The sequence below is a fragment of the Curcuma longa genome, chromosome 21, assembly GCF_044706935.1.
Source record: "Curcuma longa cultivar G26 ecotype Majalengka, Jawa Barat chromosome 21, ITB_CL_G26_1.1, whole genome shotgun sequence".
NCBI classification, from domain to species: domain Eukaryota; kingdom Viridiplantae; phylum Streptophyta; class Magnoliopsida; order Zingiberales; family Zingiberaceae; genus Curcuma; species Curcuma longa.
In genome coordinates this window covers 11,674,620-11,691,986 of record NC_133881.1, presented here as the reverse complement: position 1 = coordinate 11,691,986, position 17,367 = coordinate 11,674,620, and the positions used below count along the sequence as shown (strand labels likewise).

The following is a 17,367-nucleotide window of genomic DNA, read 5'->3' as shown; positions in this document are numbered from 1 at the left end:
AAAAGAGACAGAAAATATTCCAAAAGATATTTAGGCCATGTTTGAAGCTTCTTGGAACTGACTTATAGAGGAACCATTTTAGGTTTTTTCTTTTTCAAATAAAATTTTAATCATTTTCTCTCCTTCCATTTTTTTTCCTCTTCATCTTCAATTTTATTTTCTCTTCAATCTACAGGGTAGACGAAACTTTCAGTGAAAAAGTTGTCATATATTCAACATGAGCTTTAATGATCGATATCAGCTCTTGGTTTTTTGATATTGTCTGAGGCCATCTTTCTTAATAGAATGAAATGAAAATGAATGATTATTTCTATAATTTTATCATCACGTTTATAGTTACGTTGGATAATTTAATGTGAAACTATCATTCTAAGAATGACCTTCCGTTTCAACCATTCCATTGAATATTATATTACTTGTTAGCTTCAAAGCTAACATAGAGGTAGATAAAATGGATAGATTGATTGGAATAACTTGGAAGATTTAGCAAGTAGAGAGCATGAAACGTGCAAGCTAGGCATAGAAGCTAGGTGAGAATTGGCTAGGCAAACAAGGTCAATTGGTTAGAACCGATTTGATTGGATAATTTAATTAATTGGCAAAGTAAAATGAGTAGGTTAAATAGACCAAACAATCCATGTGGATTGGATGACCCAAATGAACTAATTAAATTGGTTAAATTATTTGGACAAGTCTAATAAATTCCGATCGATGGATTAAGAGCTAAAGATATTTGGACTAAATGGACGAAATGAAAAGAGTTAAATGAGACGACAAACTAAAAAGGTAAAGAAAGCTTAAGACGATCAATCACTTGGATGGAATATATGAGAGGAACATAGAAAGTGACACAAACAATGTTTGTAATGATGGAGCTCTCTCCCTATAACTTAATTTTGAAAGGCTTTTTTCTCTTCTCGCCTTACATATATAGCTTAATTAATGGATTAGGCAAATAAGATAAATTGGACAAGTTGGATGAGCAAGATTGGCCACATTGGTCAAAATGGCTGAGTGAATTAGGCCAAATTAACGTAGAATGAGTCAATCCACTCTTTATCAAAACATATAACATTATCTTATAATAGTATCACTCACATAATTTCCCGGCATATGATCTATACATTCTCTTGGAGGAAAATTTGTATTTTATCTAGATATAATTTGCTTCTAGCCTTATAAATTTTATCATGTATAACCAGTGTTTAATGGAAGGTAAGTGTTAGGAAGTATATGACCTTTTTTTATGTATTATTGGTAGGATTTGATTCATCCTAGTTCTATATTTTACTATCTCAAAAGTTTAATCTACTATTTAATTGTTGTTGGTGATCCACTCTCCTCATTTATCCTTGCCTCTTACTCAAGGTATTGTCAAACTCTTTGACATGGAACATTCTTCCAAGCACTTGTTATTCTCTATAAATAAATTAAGAAGCTAAGCGAACCAAACAATGTTGATAGATCACCAAACCTCCACCAATAACCACCAGACCTTCTGTGGCTTAATGCCATTCCATTCCATTGGCATGACTAGTGAGGTTAGCATTCAAGTTGCTCAGCAACCCTTCTCTCTGTTCCAGTTTTATTTCCGAGAAACAAAAGAGAGAAATTTTCGTTTTACTCTCATTAATTTTGAGTGTTGTTAACTATACGCGGTCGGCCTCACGACCATCTGTGAGGAGGTAAATCGAGAAACTGCAGTTGGTTATGACGAGGATATTGCTCAGCTTCACTAGATTCAAACTCTTGTCCTCTTCAAGTCTACTCCATCTTAACCAACTCAGCTATGCCATGGAGGCTACGAACACAACTTAATTAGTTATATGGTGGAGATTTATATGCAGCTTTCTTCAATGCTTTAACTTGATAAAGTTAAGGAGAGGGAAAGTAAAATACAAGGGATAATGTATGTGATTTCCTAAACTACGAGGTGATTAATGGAAACGTTTAAAAAATTCTGCTAAGAACTGAATTTTTCTCAAGTCAAAGCCGTTGATCATGAGTCATGAGTGGAGAAACAGATATCTTACCTATCTAAACCTAAAACTGTACGGACGCAATTTTAGGCATATAGCTCGTTGCTCTTCTTAAAAAAAAATCTATCATCTTAACGGTCTCACGATCATTTATGAGAAGGTAAATCGAGAAACTGCAGTTAGTCACGACGCAGAAGGGTATTGTCTGACTTCGTCAGGATTCGAACCTTGCCGTCTTCTATAAATCTGCTGCGTCATAATCATGCAACTCAGCTATGCCTCGGGGCATATAACTCGTTGCTCACACCAATAAACTGTGAATCAATTCACAAAACATGCAGATTATTATACTCTCTTCATCTTGCTTCTAATTAATTGCCCTTCTTGTTCGTTAGACAGTTTCAGCAAATTAATCCTATTTATAGAGGCTTTGAATCTTTGTTTGTTTTAATTTGGTTTCTGATAAATGGATTCAGCAGAGCTTTGGGTTTTGTTCTTCTTACTCCAAATATCGGCGTTCATTCTCATGGCTCGTTGTTCATCGCTAAGCGGCCTCAAAGTAGAGCTCACTCACGTCGACGCCAATGGAAATTTCTCCAAATTTGAGCTTCTCCAGCGAGCTGCGATGCGCAGCAGTCATAGGGTAGCGAGGCTGACCGCCGGCAGCGCCGCGGCGGTGAAAGCCGCCGCGGCTGGCAGCAGTCAAGTCGAGGCTCCGGTTCACCCCGGCAACGGCGAGTTCCTCATGGATCTCGCCATCGGCACGCCCAGCCTCGCCTACTCCGCCATCCTCGACACCGGCAGCGACCTTATCTGGACGCAGTGCAAGCCCTGCGTCGAGTGCTTCTCCCAGCCCACACCCGTCTTCGACCCCTCGAACTCCTCCACCTACGAGAAGCTCCCCTGCTCAGGCGACCTCTGCCAGGCCCTCCCCACCTCCCGGTGCGCGACCTCTGCCTGCGAGTACCTGTACACCTACGGCGACTCCTCGTCGACGCAAGGCGTGCTCGCGAGAGAGACCTTTGGGTTCGGAGGCGGCTCGAACGCGACTGCAGTGCCCGGCGTCGCGTTCGGCTGCGGCGACACCAATCAGGGGAGCGGCTTCTCGCAGGGCGCAGGGATCGTGGGGCTCGGCCGCGGGCCGCTCTCATTGATATCTCAGCTGGGATTGGACAAGTTCTCCTACTGCCTCACCTCCTTCAACCAATCCAAGAAGAGCCCCTTGCTCTTCGGCTCCCTGGCCGACCTCAGCGCAGGAGAAGCGGCGACGGCCGTGCAAACGATCCCGTTGCTAAAGAACCCGCAGCAGCCATCCTTCTACTACCTCCCCCTCAAAGGCATCACCGTCGGCGGGACCCGCCTCCAAATCCCAAGCTCCTCCTTCGCCATCCAAGACGACGGCACCGGCGGCGTGATCATCGACTCCGGCACGTCGATCACGTACTTGGAGGCGGCGGCCTACCGGCGAGTGAAGCGGGCGTTCCTGAACCAGGTGCAGCTACCGGTGGCCGACGGCTCCAACGTGGGACTCGACGTTTGTTTCTCGCTGCCAGCAGAATCGTCGTCGGTGGAGGTGCCGAAGCTGACGCTCAATTTCGACGGCGCCGATCTGGATTTGCCGGCGGAGAACTACATAATAGCGGATTCGAGCGCGGGGTTGCTGTGCTTGACCATCATGGGATCGAGGGGCTTGTCGATCATTGGCAACTTCCAGCAGCAGAACCTGCATATTCTCTACGATTTGAAGGAGGCGGCGCTTTCTTTCGTCTCGGCGCAGTGTGATACGCTGTGATTTGCTAATTATTGGAAATTAATTATTGCATATTATATCAGATCAATGATCATATATAGCATTTTCATTAACATCCATGTTCTTGCTTAATTAATTACTTACGTCAATCCACCATCACTTTCTCATAATCTTGTGATCAACTCTGAGCTCATTGCTTCTCTTCTTTCTTTCTATTTTGATTGCAATCTACAATTCTTTGATCAATTATATATGATCCCGTCTAAGTTTATCAGATACATGAACTAAGACTCGCCCTGAACAGTTTGGTTCTTCAGTATATACGTAATGGTGTGAGAATAATTAATTACAATAAATAGGGTTTATGAAATTAAATGAATATGAGAAACCAAATAAATGAGAAAAATAGAGCATGCATGCATGATCAGAGTTTACTTCTCAACATATTCCACCTTAAATTTGATCCTTCATTTCAAGTAAAATTTTCATTTCAGTAAATTATACGATCGATCATCTATCTTTGATGTATGTATGTACTCCGATATGAGTGCACTTCCTTCTCTTTAAACGTAAATTCTTATTGCTTCTTATATATCATACACAATTGTTTTCTTAAGGAAAGCTGTCGAACATCAATATTTACAATAAATAATTTTGATTAATGGATAATTTTGTTATTTGTTTCTCTAAGTATAATAAACAAAAATATATATTAAAAAATAGTAAAACAATAAAAAATGAATATAAATTATGGAGGCAATTTGCTTCATTCTTATTCCCATTATAATAAAAATATATTTCTTAGTTCACAATATTAATATTTATTGAGTCTATGTGCTCTCAATTGTACATGCACATTTGTGTGGTGTGTGTTGTTTATAAAACTGATATACTTTTGTAAGAATTTTCTTTCAAATGCACACAATCAAAGGATGCTGGGCATCTTTTCCGCTTGTGACCCAGGGACCCGCGGTTCGATCTACACGTATTTGTAAGAATTTTCTTCCAAATGAGACATTCAAAGGATGCTGGGCATCTGGATTGGCCACCGTATGCGCTTTCCCGATTTACCCTGGTGGTCGGTGGGAAATTTCCGTGGGACCGGACCGACCACCCCAGGGATTGAATGACTGAGAATTATTTTTTTTTTGTGTGGTGTGTGTTTTATAAAACTGATATACTTTGTGTCTTCTTTTGCATGACTCCTCCGCAATAGAATATTCGAGCTTCCGAAATAGTACATTATCATTTTTTATTTTTTTTATTTATAGTTAAATCATTTAAGATTTTTCATTTAGAATTTAGAGTTGAGTTATAGTGTTAAGTATAAAAAAAAATTTTAAAATAAAAAAATTTAATTGCTCACAGGGTGTGCCGAGTTATTATCTCGTACTTGCACACCCCGTGAGCAACTAAATTTTTTTCATTTCAAAAATGTTTTATGCTTAATGTTACAACCTAACCCCTAAATTCGAAAGGAAAAATTTTTAATGTCTTAATCATAAGTTAAAAAAATAAATAAAAATTTTAAAAAAATTAAAAAATGACATTGTATATTATTTTGGACGCCAGAATATTTTATCACGATTGCGCAAAAGAAAGCGCATAGGATATTATATATAGGAGAAAGTTTACATGAGTTGCCATAGGAGATCTAGGATGATGAAATCTATCAAACTAAGCTAGCTAGTTTATTTAGCACGCCGCCCTTCCTACTGAATAGTTTTCTTGCTCTTTAATTTCTTTATCAGTTATATCTCATTTCTTTTTTTATTAATTCAGGTATATGGACCTTCAATCCAATTAATCCTAAAGGTCGCGAAATGCTCCTGGTTTCGTAAGGCAAAATTGCTTCATATTATTGCTTCTCCTCCATAGACGAGATGGAAAGGAGTCATCTGGGTGTTATCTCATGGGGTAGTTCCATATGCCCATAGAATACCAGGAAGTTCATTCACCCAATTGTCTTGTACCTAATCTAACTTTATTTTGAGACCTCTGACGAACTCTCTATTAACCACCTCTATCTGTTTGTTGCTTGGTGGATATGTTATGGAAGTGAAGGCTTGTAAAATCTTGAGTTCTTAGCACCATTCTTGTAACTTGCATCCTTAAAACTGTCGTCCATTATCTGATATCAAATTATGGGGGATTCAATATCTGCAAATGATATTTTACCAGAGAAATTTTAAAATACCCTCCTCAATGATCCTTGCCAATGGTTCAACTTCAATCCATTTGGAAAAGTAATCGACGGCTACCGAGAAATTTTTTTTTTTGTTAGACCCAATTTAGAAAGGACTCATAATATCCATTCCCCATAGGATGATGAGGGAGATTTTGATGTCTTTGACAATTTAGGCAGGTATTGGCCATCCGAGCTATGCCAATTTGTAAAGTGGGCTAGAAATATCTAGTTAACAATATTGTTCAGGCTAGAGTTCATCTTCTGATGTGATTTTCATAAATACCTTGATGAATCTCTTGCATAACGTACTCGGCCTCACCTATACCGAGACATTTGAGTAAAGGTCGAGAAAAAGCTCGCTTTGTACAAGGTGTCCCTTACTAAAGTGAATATGACCACCCACCCTTTGAGCACCTTGGCCTGACCTGGGTCAGATAGCAGGGTTCCATGTTTAAGAAAGGCGATGATAGAAACTCTCTAATTAGCAGGTTCAAATACCTCAGTAACTTTATCAATGTGGGTGATAAGTTGATAATGAACTATGGGTTCTTCATGTTCTCAATTTATCAAAGCACTAGCTAATCTAACTAGCTCATTTACTTTTTGGTTATCAGCTCGAGGTACTTTCTGTATAGTAACTTCCTAAAAATCAGTCTTTAATTTTTTGAGAGCCTCAGTATACCGTCAGAGTCTGTCATTACGGATTTCAAAAGTTTCTTCTATTTGCTAGGTAGCTAGTTGTGAATCTGAATATATAAATACTCGAGTTGCTCCTACATGTTTGGCTGCTTGTAATCCGACGAGTAATGCTTTATACTCAGCTTCATTATTGGAGGTCTTAAAATGAAGTTTTATTGCTAGCTGTAATGTATCCCCTTTAGGAGAGCACAACAAGATTCTAACCCCACTTCCTTTTTTGGTGGATGATCCATCTATGAATATTTTTCATGTTTCTTATAATTATGTATAGGAGGTCTCAGTCAGGAAGTCAGCTAAGGCTTGGGCCTTTATGGCTGTCCTTGGTTGATATTGTATATCATATTCACCGAGCTCTGTAGTCTATTTGATTAATCGTCCCAAGGCTTTCGGATTAGTTAATATCTGGCTCAGATCACTATTGGTTAATACTATGATAGGATGAGAGAAGAAAAACAGTTGAAGTTTGCGGGTGGTTAATAGGAATGATAAAGTAAGCTTTTTCAAGGTGGTATACCGAGTCTCAACATCCTTCAATAGATGACTTGAGAAATAGATAGGTTGTTGGATGCTTCCTTTTTGTCAAACTAGAACTGAGCCCAAAGCAGCTTCTATATCATATAAATATAGCCATAGTGGTTCACTCTGTGTTGGTTTTGATAGAATCGGCAAAATTGTCAAATATTTCTTCATATCACTAAAGGTCTGTTCACATCTCTTATCCCAAGTGAATTTGGCTATTTTGTGTAAGATCTTAAAGAAAGGAAGGCTCTTTGCAACTGATTGTGATATAAATCGGGATAATGCAGTGATTCGTCTGACCAACTTTTGAACTTTTTTAGTATTTCTAGGGGAAATCATATTTTCAGAGCTTGGACTTTTCAGGATTGGCTTCTATCCTTTTTTTAGTAACTATGTACCCTAGGAAATGACCACTCTTTACACTGAAAAGACATTATTTGGATTTAATTTGATGTTATTTCTTCATAAAGTAATGCATGCTTCCTTGATGTCACTGATCATATTTTAGCCTGATTTGATCAATATGTCATTCACATATACCTCAATGTTGTGGCCTATATGGTGCTTAAAAACTCGATTAATGAGTTGTTGATAAGTAGCCCCTACGTTTTTCAAATCAAAAGGCATAATAGAATAACAAAAAGTTTCATCTGAGATGATGAAACTGACCTTTTTCTTATCTTTCTTAGCCAAAGGGATTTGATTATATCCTTGATAGGCATCAAACATACATATAAATACAACCTGAAGTGGAGTCCACCAATTGATTTATTCAGGGAAGAGGATAGTAGTCCTTGAGGCAAGCTTTGTTAAGGTCTCAAAATTAATACAGACTCGCCATTTGATAATGTTTAGAAAGTAGGTCATGGAAAGTTATAAGAAAGTTCGAGCTCAACTCATTAATATAATATTTATAATTTATATAATATATATATAATATGATAAACGCGAGCCTCTTAACGAATATGTTCGTGAGCTCATGAACCAAATACTATTAAGCACGAGCTCAGCTCGATAATATTTTCGAGCTTAAAATCAGGCACGAGCTTGACTCGTTAATTTAATCGAATAAATTTTTTTCGAACTGTGACCCGAATAGCTCGCGAGCGATTTGACTCGTTTACACCCCTAATCTTTAATGCACATCTAAGGTGACAAGTTATATGGTGTTAATATGACTGGATAAGATGAATATTGCTATCCAAATTGACTAAATGGTTGAACTCTATCTGTTGAAAGTTCCAATCTTACAACGTGGTTCCATTGTAAAAGAGAGAAATATTGTATCCAAATATTTCCATGTAGAAGAGTCAGAAGGATGACACATTATATCTCCTTCGTGTACATGCTCGTAATGCCACCTCATGTGACTTGTTATTGCGGCAGATGCATATAAATATTGAAGTCTAGTAGTTAATAATGGGAAGTAATCCATAACTTTACATGGTAAATTCTTCTTCTTCTTCCTTGATATGTGATTGCACTACTTATAACGAGGGTGATTACACATTCTACATTCAATAAGTTTACTATCTTCATTCCAACAAATCATGCAGTTATTTATACAATAATCAATTTTTTTCACAGGCAAACCTAAACTCCTGATCAATTTCTTTGTACTGTAGAAACTATCAATCATTATGTTATCGGCAAAGAACAATTCTAACATCAATTAACAAATGTCATTATAACATTGTTCTGACAAATGATATTCTGTCTTGATATTCGCCTTGCAATAGCTAATAGTTGGAAATGAGCAGAAGAAATATCTTCCCATATTTTTCTTTCACTGGCCTTTAACATATCATATAATTTTTGAACTTTAGGTGTTTGTATTTCATCTATATTTGAATGATCAACTGCATTCATCACGTCATAAACCATTAATTCCATTAGATTATCATTAAATGATGATTCTGTTGATGCGTTTTGTCCTGATTGTTATTTTGATGTTGACACAGATTTAAGTTCATAGGAATTAAGTTCAATATATTCAGATTGACCAATGATGGATGAAGTCAGAGAGGGCTCGGTAGCTCGTTCTCTGGACTAGGTCAAAGAGGGCTCGGTAGCTCGTTCTTCGGGCTAGATCAGAGAGGGCTCGATAGCTCGTTCTCTGGACTAGATGGAGTCGGAGAGGGCTCGGTAGCTCGTTCTCCGGACTAGGTCAGAGAGGGCTCGGTAGCTCGTTCTCCGGACCAGATGAAGTCAGAGAGGGCTCGGTAGCTCGTTCTCCGGACTAGGTCAGAGAGGGCTCGGTAGTTCGTTCTCTGTACCGGATTATGTTTGGAGAAGGCTTAGTTACTTGTCTCCGGACCGGATCATTGTGTTCTCTGGAAACATGGTCCAATGTGGTTGACTCGGGTGAAAGAGACCAAGTAATCAGATAATCGATGGATGAATCGATTAAGCCATGGTTAGGATTGTTAGTCGATCATCGGATAGATTACAGAGCATTCTGTGAAGAAATTGGATTTCCCACAGAACCCATAGTAATCGATTTGTTAATCGATTAAGGATAATCTTAATCGACTCTGTGATCGATTAACCGCTTTTCTGAGGAAACCAAATAGCGACTTTTAATCGATCCACTAATTGATTAAGAATGCCTTAATCAATCTCTTGATCGATTAAGAGTTCCTTAATCGATCTCCTGATTGATTAAGCTCTCTCCCAGGAAACCATGTGTTCCTTTCCCGGGATAGGGGGGTCAGTTGCTCGGGAACTCATGTTCCTTGCCCGGGACAGGGGTCCGTTGCTCGGGAACTCATGTTCCTTGCCCGGGACAGGGTTTTGTTGCTCGAAAATTCATGAAACTGAGAGCTTCTTACTCGGGGACAAGTTATAAGGTTTCTCCCGGGAACGCAGAATAAAAATTTCTTGCCCAGGAACAAGCATCTTGACCAGGACAAGTCCTAGTGTTTCTTGCCTGGGAATACATGAGAATAAGAGTTTCTTGCCCGGAAACAAGGTTCCTGGCCAGGACAAGTCCTAGTGTTTCTTACCCGAGAATATATGAGAATGAGCATGCTTTTCCAGGGAACGCCTGGACATGAAAAAGTCTTCGGGCAACTAGTGTCTCTCCCGGGAACCCAGGAGAACATTGCCCGGGATATAGCAAAAGGTACTCGGGACATGGAAATCAACCAAACATCTTACCCGGGATATCGAAGCATTATACCCAAGACATAGGAGAGGTCATTGAAAGTTCCTTGGTATCACTCCCGGGCATAAGGAAGAACAAACATCTTTATCTTCTAGTGCTTCTCTGATTTCTGTTACTTCCTGTGATTACTGATGAATCTCTGAGTTTGCATATATTCAAATTCAAATGAAAGAACAAAGAAAGTTAGAGTTGGCTTTCTATTCTGCCAGTTTGTCTGGTATCTATTTTCTGGATAAACGGTAATCGGAGACCACTGAACTAACCTGCCAATGGGAGGAGAGAATGACCTCAGTGTGCAGGAGGGCTCAGAGAGGCTCAGATGGTTCAGGCGGCCACCGAACTAACCTGCCAATCGGAGGAGAGAATGACCTCAGTGTGCAAGAGGGCTCAGATGGTTCAGCAGGCGGCCACCGAACTAACCTGCCAATTGGAGAGGAGAGGAAGATCTCAGTGTGCAGGAGGGCTCAGACGGGCTCAAATGGTTCAGCAAGTGACGGTTGCATGAGCAGAAGAAAAGAAGGATAAAAGGAGGATGAAGGGGTGGAGAGCGATTCAAGGATTGGAGACAGAAAGAAATCTGCGATTCCGTGAATTGTGAACTCTCTACTTGCGTTCATTGCTCTTGGTTGAGTTCTCGCCTGAGGTGAAGCAAGCGTTGGTGTTCTTGCCCCGGGTGAACCTTCTGATCTTCTGCTGGTGTTGTGATTGAGTTGAGGCAGCGGTGCTGTAAGTTTAATTGTTCTGATAACTGCCTCAACCTCCTTCTTATCTCTGTGCTTAATTCATATCTATGAGATTTGTTATGGAGAGATCTCTCCACCGAGAAGGAGCATTATCTAGCCGTATTCATCCAGGGTGTGATCTACCGAAGATCAAGGAATCGTCCACCTTACGGACACATCGAGGAGTAGGGGCAAGTTATCCCTGAACCTCGTACATCTCTGTGTTAGCATCTTCTCTATAGTATTAGCTGTATTTCTTTCTATTTCCGCTGCGTACTAACTCATTGTAGAAGAAAAATTGATTAAAAAGAGAGGTTATTCACTCCCCCCCTCTCTAGCCATCTCCCAGATCCTAACAGATTCCTCTCACGCAATATGGTCAGATGACAAAGTAACAGAAGGTCTAATTAGCTCGGACAAATAAGGCTTTCCATGATAGTATTAATTATAGTAATTTGGAACAAAATAATTTCTACCTAAATGTACTTTCACGACATCCTCATCGTAAAAAGTTATATTTTTACATTTGTAATAATTACACAAACATCATAACTTGTCACCTCTTTAACTCCATTAAAATATTCTTCAATAATAAATCTATTTTCCAACCTATACTACATTCAAACTTTATTTATATACATTGTAACCTAATGAGTAATAAATTTGCAACATTATTAAACGTGTAAAATTAAACATGCATGTAGGTTAAACTTAATAATTAAATTAAACATTCATATAACCTAATACTATCGATAAATAATCATGGTTGTAGATATACCTAGACTCAGTGAACAAATAGAAATGTCTCTAAATACTTTAAGAATACGTCAAATAGAGACCTATATAAATAATATTACGAAGCCAACAATCAAATATAGGGGTACACAAATAAATAATTTTTACAAACTAAATGAATATCATAAAAAAATAGAGGCCTCAAACTGTGTCTGGCCACAAGGCCAAGACTACATGTGAGTCCGAACTGGGCTGCATGTGGCCCAACCACCCGAATAGGGTTGAATTTGCGGCTGATCGAGATCACGGCCAGACAATATACCCAAAGGGCTAGGTCTGAGGTCGCCGCCGGCCAAGGCCAAGCTCGTGGCCAATCGATGCTATTCTCACGGCCGATAGATCAGGATCGAGGTTATGGCTGGTCGACTGAGGTCAAGGTCAGGCCGGTCGACCAGGGTCGAGGTCGCGATCGGTCGACCAAGGCTGAGGTCATGGTCGACCAGGGCTGAGCCCGCGGCCGGCTGGGTCAAGCTCGTGGTTGGCTTGAGATCGTGCCGACCCTCGCGATGGTCGAGGTCAACCTCGTGGCCATGGTTCAGGCGACGACCGCGTGGTCGGCTTGAGATCGTGCCGACCCTTGCGGTGGTCGAGGTCAACCTCGCGACCATGGTTCAGGCGACGACCGCATCAAGCCTCCGATCAAATCTATACCTCGTCAGCGCACCTAGCCGCGATAGAGGGAGAGGAGCTTACGATTGAGTGTCGCATGCCAGAGAGAGACCAAAGACAGAGATCACACCGTGATCGGAGTGGAGACCGGAGATGAAGAGTACATCGAACGGAATTAGGTTTAGGGCTCAGAGAGTACGCGTGATGGAAAACAAAAGGTCAAGATCAAAATTTAAGATCGGATTTTAGCAATCAAATTTAATTCAATCACTAGTTTAGCGACCAAAATAAATTTCGATCTTTGTATAGCGATCAATATTTATTTTGGTCACTATTTAACGATCGAAATTTATTTCAATCGCTAATTAAATAGAAAAAAATAATAAACATGATTAATAGAGTTAATTATGACTATATTAGTGATCGGAAAAAAATTTTGATCACTAATTAAATAGGAAAAAATATAATAAAAAACTAGTTAATAGGGTTGATTTCATCATTGATTAGCAACCGAAATAATACTTTGATCACTAAATTAACGACAAAATTAAATGCGATCACTAAATTAATGGCGAAATTAAATTCCGTCGTTAATTTCATCACTATTGGGGGGTTTTCTTATAGTGAAGCATTATATAACTTAATTAGAGTTTAATTCCTTAATGATAATTATCAGTAGTGTTAATTTCAAGTATAAGTCCACCAACTTAATTCTACTTAATCCTTTCACTTTATACATTGCAAACCCCATTAGTTGGCCTAAGCATTGGAGGAGCAGGGAGTCAATGCGAGATTGAGTGTCCAACCGATTGATTCATTTAACAAAAACAAAAACAAGTTGGTTAGTTGTAATTTAAAAAGGGGTGAGTTGGAATAAGGTCAGAGATAAGGATCGATAGATTTTATTAATGAGGACAGCAAAGCTCATGAAGGAGTAGATGGTATACCAATAGTCCCGCTCTTAAAAAAAATACTTACTCTGAAATATTATATGTTCATATTTTAATTAATTATAATTTTGATATTATATAAAGCACTAAAAATTTAAAATGCTATATACATATATTTCTGTATAATTATAAATTGAAACTATCTTCTGGAAAATGATACTTAGCATGAAAAATTCAACATGAATGGAGCATGACATTTACAACTGCATGTAGTAGGTCCCACTGCATGTCAATGGAATTCACTGTCAATGTGAATGTCATGTTTCATTCATGTTGAGATTTTTCATGCTAAGTATCATTTCCCCCTATCTTCTCTCGGAATGTCTCCTCTCTAACTGCAAGTCATCTCTTGCACATTGGTCAAACCAACTGCACGCGGTACCTTAATTTTCTCTTTGTCAGATGGCTAACTTAACACATCATCATCTCTATTTGTCATTTCGACTATATGAAGATATACATCGATTCCCAGCACATGTTTATATCCTGATCACATTTTCCAAACGTTATTTTCCTGTCGATGTTATAGTAACAGAATTTGATGGCTTCACGTACTACAATTCCATTCAAATATAATGTCATTGTCGTATACTTTTCCTTATTGAACAATACTGGTACACCGTCCCTAGACGAATTCTAACCCTGCAATTCAATTAACTCGTTTTAAACCAAAGAGGAAAGATTCAAGGTTGATCGAGCAACGATGGCTGCTGCGTAACAAGTCCTCAAAACTTGGTCTGACTTTGTAGCTTTCATTGAAATTTCCCACACGGCGATGGTCCGAGCCCCATGGTTATAAATTGAGCTTGCCAAAAGATAGGAGAAGTTCATTCCACACACAAATCCATCGACTCTAGCTCCTCTCTCCAAACATGGCTTCCAATTTTGATCATCCCAAGTACATGTCCTTGAGGCCAGATCAGGGGGGAATTCTCGATCTGTTCCGCATCCTCTACTCGCCTAATCTCTCCAAGAATCGATTCTTTGATTTCTCGGCGGGGGTAGAGATCGCCGAGCGGTGGTGGCGAAGGAGATTGGTCCTGTTTTTCACCCTCCTCCTGCAAATGATGTTTCTCAATCTCAGAAAGCCACTTTCTTGGCTCGGAGATCGTGTTGAGCTGCTGCTGAACTTTGTGGCTCACTACAATGGCTTTGCCTCGCTTTTGATTAATTTGATCAAAGGTCAGTATCATTACCCTGTTTTAAAAAGAAAAGTAAAAGTAATTAAAATGAAATATAAGTGACTAAGTATATTTTAATTTAATCTCCAGGTAACAAGGTCCTTCCTGAGAAAAATTCTTCAAAGTATAGATCAGCTGTATGGTTTCTTGACCCCAGAGATAAACTGGACTCGAGGATCAAGCCGGGTGATGCTAAATACCATGCAGCACTGTCTGCCATGGCTTCCAAACTCGCTTATGAGAATGAGTCATCCATTAAAAGCGTAGTTACGGACGACTGGAATGTAAGGCCATTTTCAGACCTTTGTCCTAGTTCTTCTGCGTGTCATTAGATAATAAAGGCGATGGCGCGATGCACGTTGTGAAATTTAAATTTGTTGTTGTTCTTGTTGTTGTTTACAGATGGAATTTCTGGGATTCTACGATTGCTGGAACGGTACTTCCTTAATCCCAAGCAAGCTGCTGTATATTCTCAAATATTATTAAATTGTTCTTGTTTAAAATATTAAATAAATTTGCAGACTATCAACGGCAATTCAGCACGCAAGCGTTCATGTTCGCGGACAGAGACACCGATCCCGAGCTCATCGTGGTGGCGTTCCGCGGCACCAATCCCTTCGAGGCCATGGACTGGTACACCGACTTCAACGTGTCGTGGTACGAGCTCCCCAACGCCGGCAAGGTCCACGAAGGCTTCCTCAAGGGCTTGGGGCTACAGAGGAACCTCCACGCCCTGCCCAAAGAGATCGAGGGCCAGAGTAAGCCGTACGCCTACTACGCCATCCGGGACGAACTGCGCCGACTCTTGAAGCGCAACGCGAAGGCCAAGTTCGTGGTGACCGGGCACAGCCTGGGCGGCGCGCTCGCCGTGCTCTTCCCCTCCGTCCTGGCGCACCACGGCGAGGAAGGCCTGCTGCGGAGGCTGGAGGGGGTGTACACGTTCGGGCAGCCGCGGGTGGGCGACGAGGCGTTCGGGAAGTTCGCGGGTAGGCATTTGGAAGGGAAGTACTTCCGGTACGTCTACACCAATGACATTGTCCCCAGAGTGCCCTTCGATGACTCCGCTCTCCTGTTCAAGCACTTTGGGACGTGCTTCTACTTCGACAGCCTCTACAGAGGGGCATTGATGGAGGAGGAACCGAACAAGAACTACTTCTCCTTGTGGGAGTTGCTGCCCAGGTACATGAACGCGGTGTGGGAGCTCGTTCGGAGCTTCTTGATGGGGCGCTGGAAGGGGGCAGAGTACGAGGAAGGGTGGCTGCTGCGATTTGTAAGGCTCTGCGGGATACTTTTGCCTGGAGTTTCGTCGCACCTTCCTGGTAACTACGTCAACTGCGCGAGGTTGGGGAGTAGCTCACTTCTGCGTGCTGTTGGGTTTGGAAGCGACAAGCAAGATCACTAGCTTAGGCAAACTAGCCTCCATGCATGCATTTTGTTCGGCGAGTTTGTAGGGTTTCTAACCATAGTTAGTTAGGACCAGTGTTTTAAAAGGCGAAGGGGGAGGCATTTACCAGTGTTCCAAAATTTCACCTTATGAGAAAGCAAGAGTATTCTCGCTCAAAGTATTAACAAAAGCAAACTAAAGAGTTTAATAATTATGCACTTCACACCACTTAACTCAAATTCATTTTATTTGTACGTTTACTTCCCGATTTACTCTGGTGGCCGGTGGAAACTTCCGTGGGACCGGACCGGTCATCCCTAGAGATAGTCAATGGGACTAACTAGGATTTATCATTTTATTTGTACATTCAGATTAACGATTCAACATTGATATGGCAACGAACGTCAACCTCAAATGGGATAATCAAGTCAACAGTCGAATTGTACTATAAAACAAAGTCAAGATGAATTCGGATCAAATCAAACTGAACTCGAATAAAATCAAGATGAATTCGGATCAAATCAAATTGAACTTGAATCAAGCCGAGTAGAGTTCAAGTCCCGTCAAACCAACTTTGAGTCAAGTCGGCTCCTGATAGAAGATCTCAAGTCATTGTCTTCCAAGTCTTATTCAAATGTGGTCAATCGCAAATTAAAACTTTGATTCAACTTGGCAGTTGTCAAAGCGTCAGTCACAAACGAATGTGGTTGTTTGAAGGGTTGACCATCAAGAGAGGTATCTCTCGGCAAAGAAAGGAAGAGATGTGCCCTTTGAAAACTAAGGTTATCCTTTCATTTTCTATTTAAAGATAATCGATTGCAACACTCAAACACAAAATTCATTTTGTTTACTACTTTATTTATTTTCTCCTTGATCTCCACCTCTCTTAAGTCTGACTTGAATGTTAGAGTGGTCGAACCGAATTCCAACTCAGTTGTCCTCAATTTGATTCCCTCAAACCAGTCTAATATCAAGCTTAGGTGGAAGTCCACTTGATTCCCTCAATTTGATCACTCAATTCCCTTAGTTTAGCCACTCGACTCCTTTAACTCAATCACTCGACTCCCTTAGTTCGGTCACTTGACTCTTTCAACTCAATCACATAGGAAGCGAACAATGTAGTTATCTCTCCCAAAATGATGCAAATAACGAATGCAAATATTTTTCAAACACTTAGCATCACATGGGTGGTAAAGCAGTTATGTGATTGCCAAACTAGGTCTCCTAGATATCATCAACCAGACACATGGCGTTCGATGAATGGAGAGATCAATAACAACTGTCGGATTTGGTGGCACCGGCTCATACGAGGATGATGAAGGAGAACGATGTGTCTGATGTGGAGATGTTTTTATGGTGTCTATATAAATCTCAGAAAAAGTAAGCTCCGGAATTGAAAGGTTCACACACTCTCTCAACAATACC

The 17,367-nt window shown here is 40.2% G+C and overlaps 2 protein-coding genes across 2 annotated transcripts; both read left to right on the top strand.

Moving 5' to 3' along the window:
* The first annotated feature begins 2,313 nt into the window (after positions 1–2,313).
* Positions 2,314–3,842, top strand: LOC141815387 (aspartic proteinase nepenthesin-1-like). The gene has a single exon (XM_074703336.1). It carries the CDS (start codon positions 2,446–2,448, stop codon positions 3,769–3,771), a length of 1,326 nt encoding a protein of 441 aa, XP_074559437.1. The 5' UTR covers positions 2,314–2,445; the 3' UTR covers positions 3,772–3,842.
* Positions 3,843–14,249: 10,407 nt separating this feature from the next.
* LOC141815590 (triacylglycerol lipase OBL1-like) lies at positions 14,250–16,050 on the top strand. The gene is made up of 4 exons (XM_074703544.1): positions 14,250–14,559; positions 14,649–14,842; positions 14,961–14,994; positions 15,080–16,050. The coding sequence occupies exons 1-4, from the start codon at positions 14,250–14,252 to the stop codon at positions 15,958–15,960; spliced, it is 1,419 nt and encodes a 472-aa protein (XP_074559645.1). The 3' UTR covers positions 15,961–16,050.
* The last annotated feature ends 1,317 nt before the right edge of the window (positions 16,051–17,367 follow it).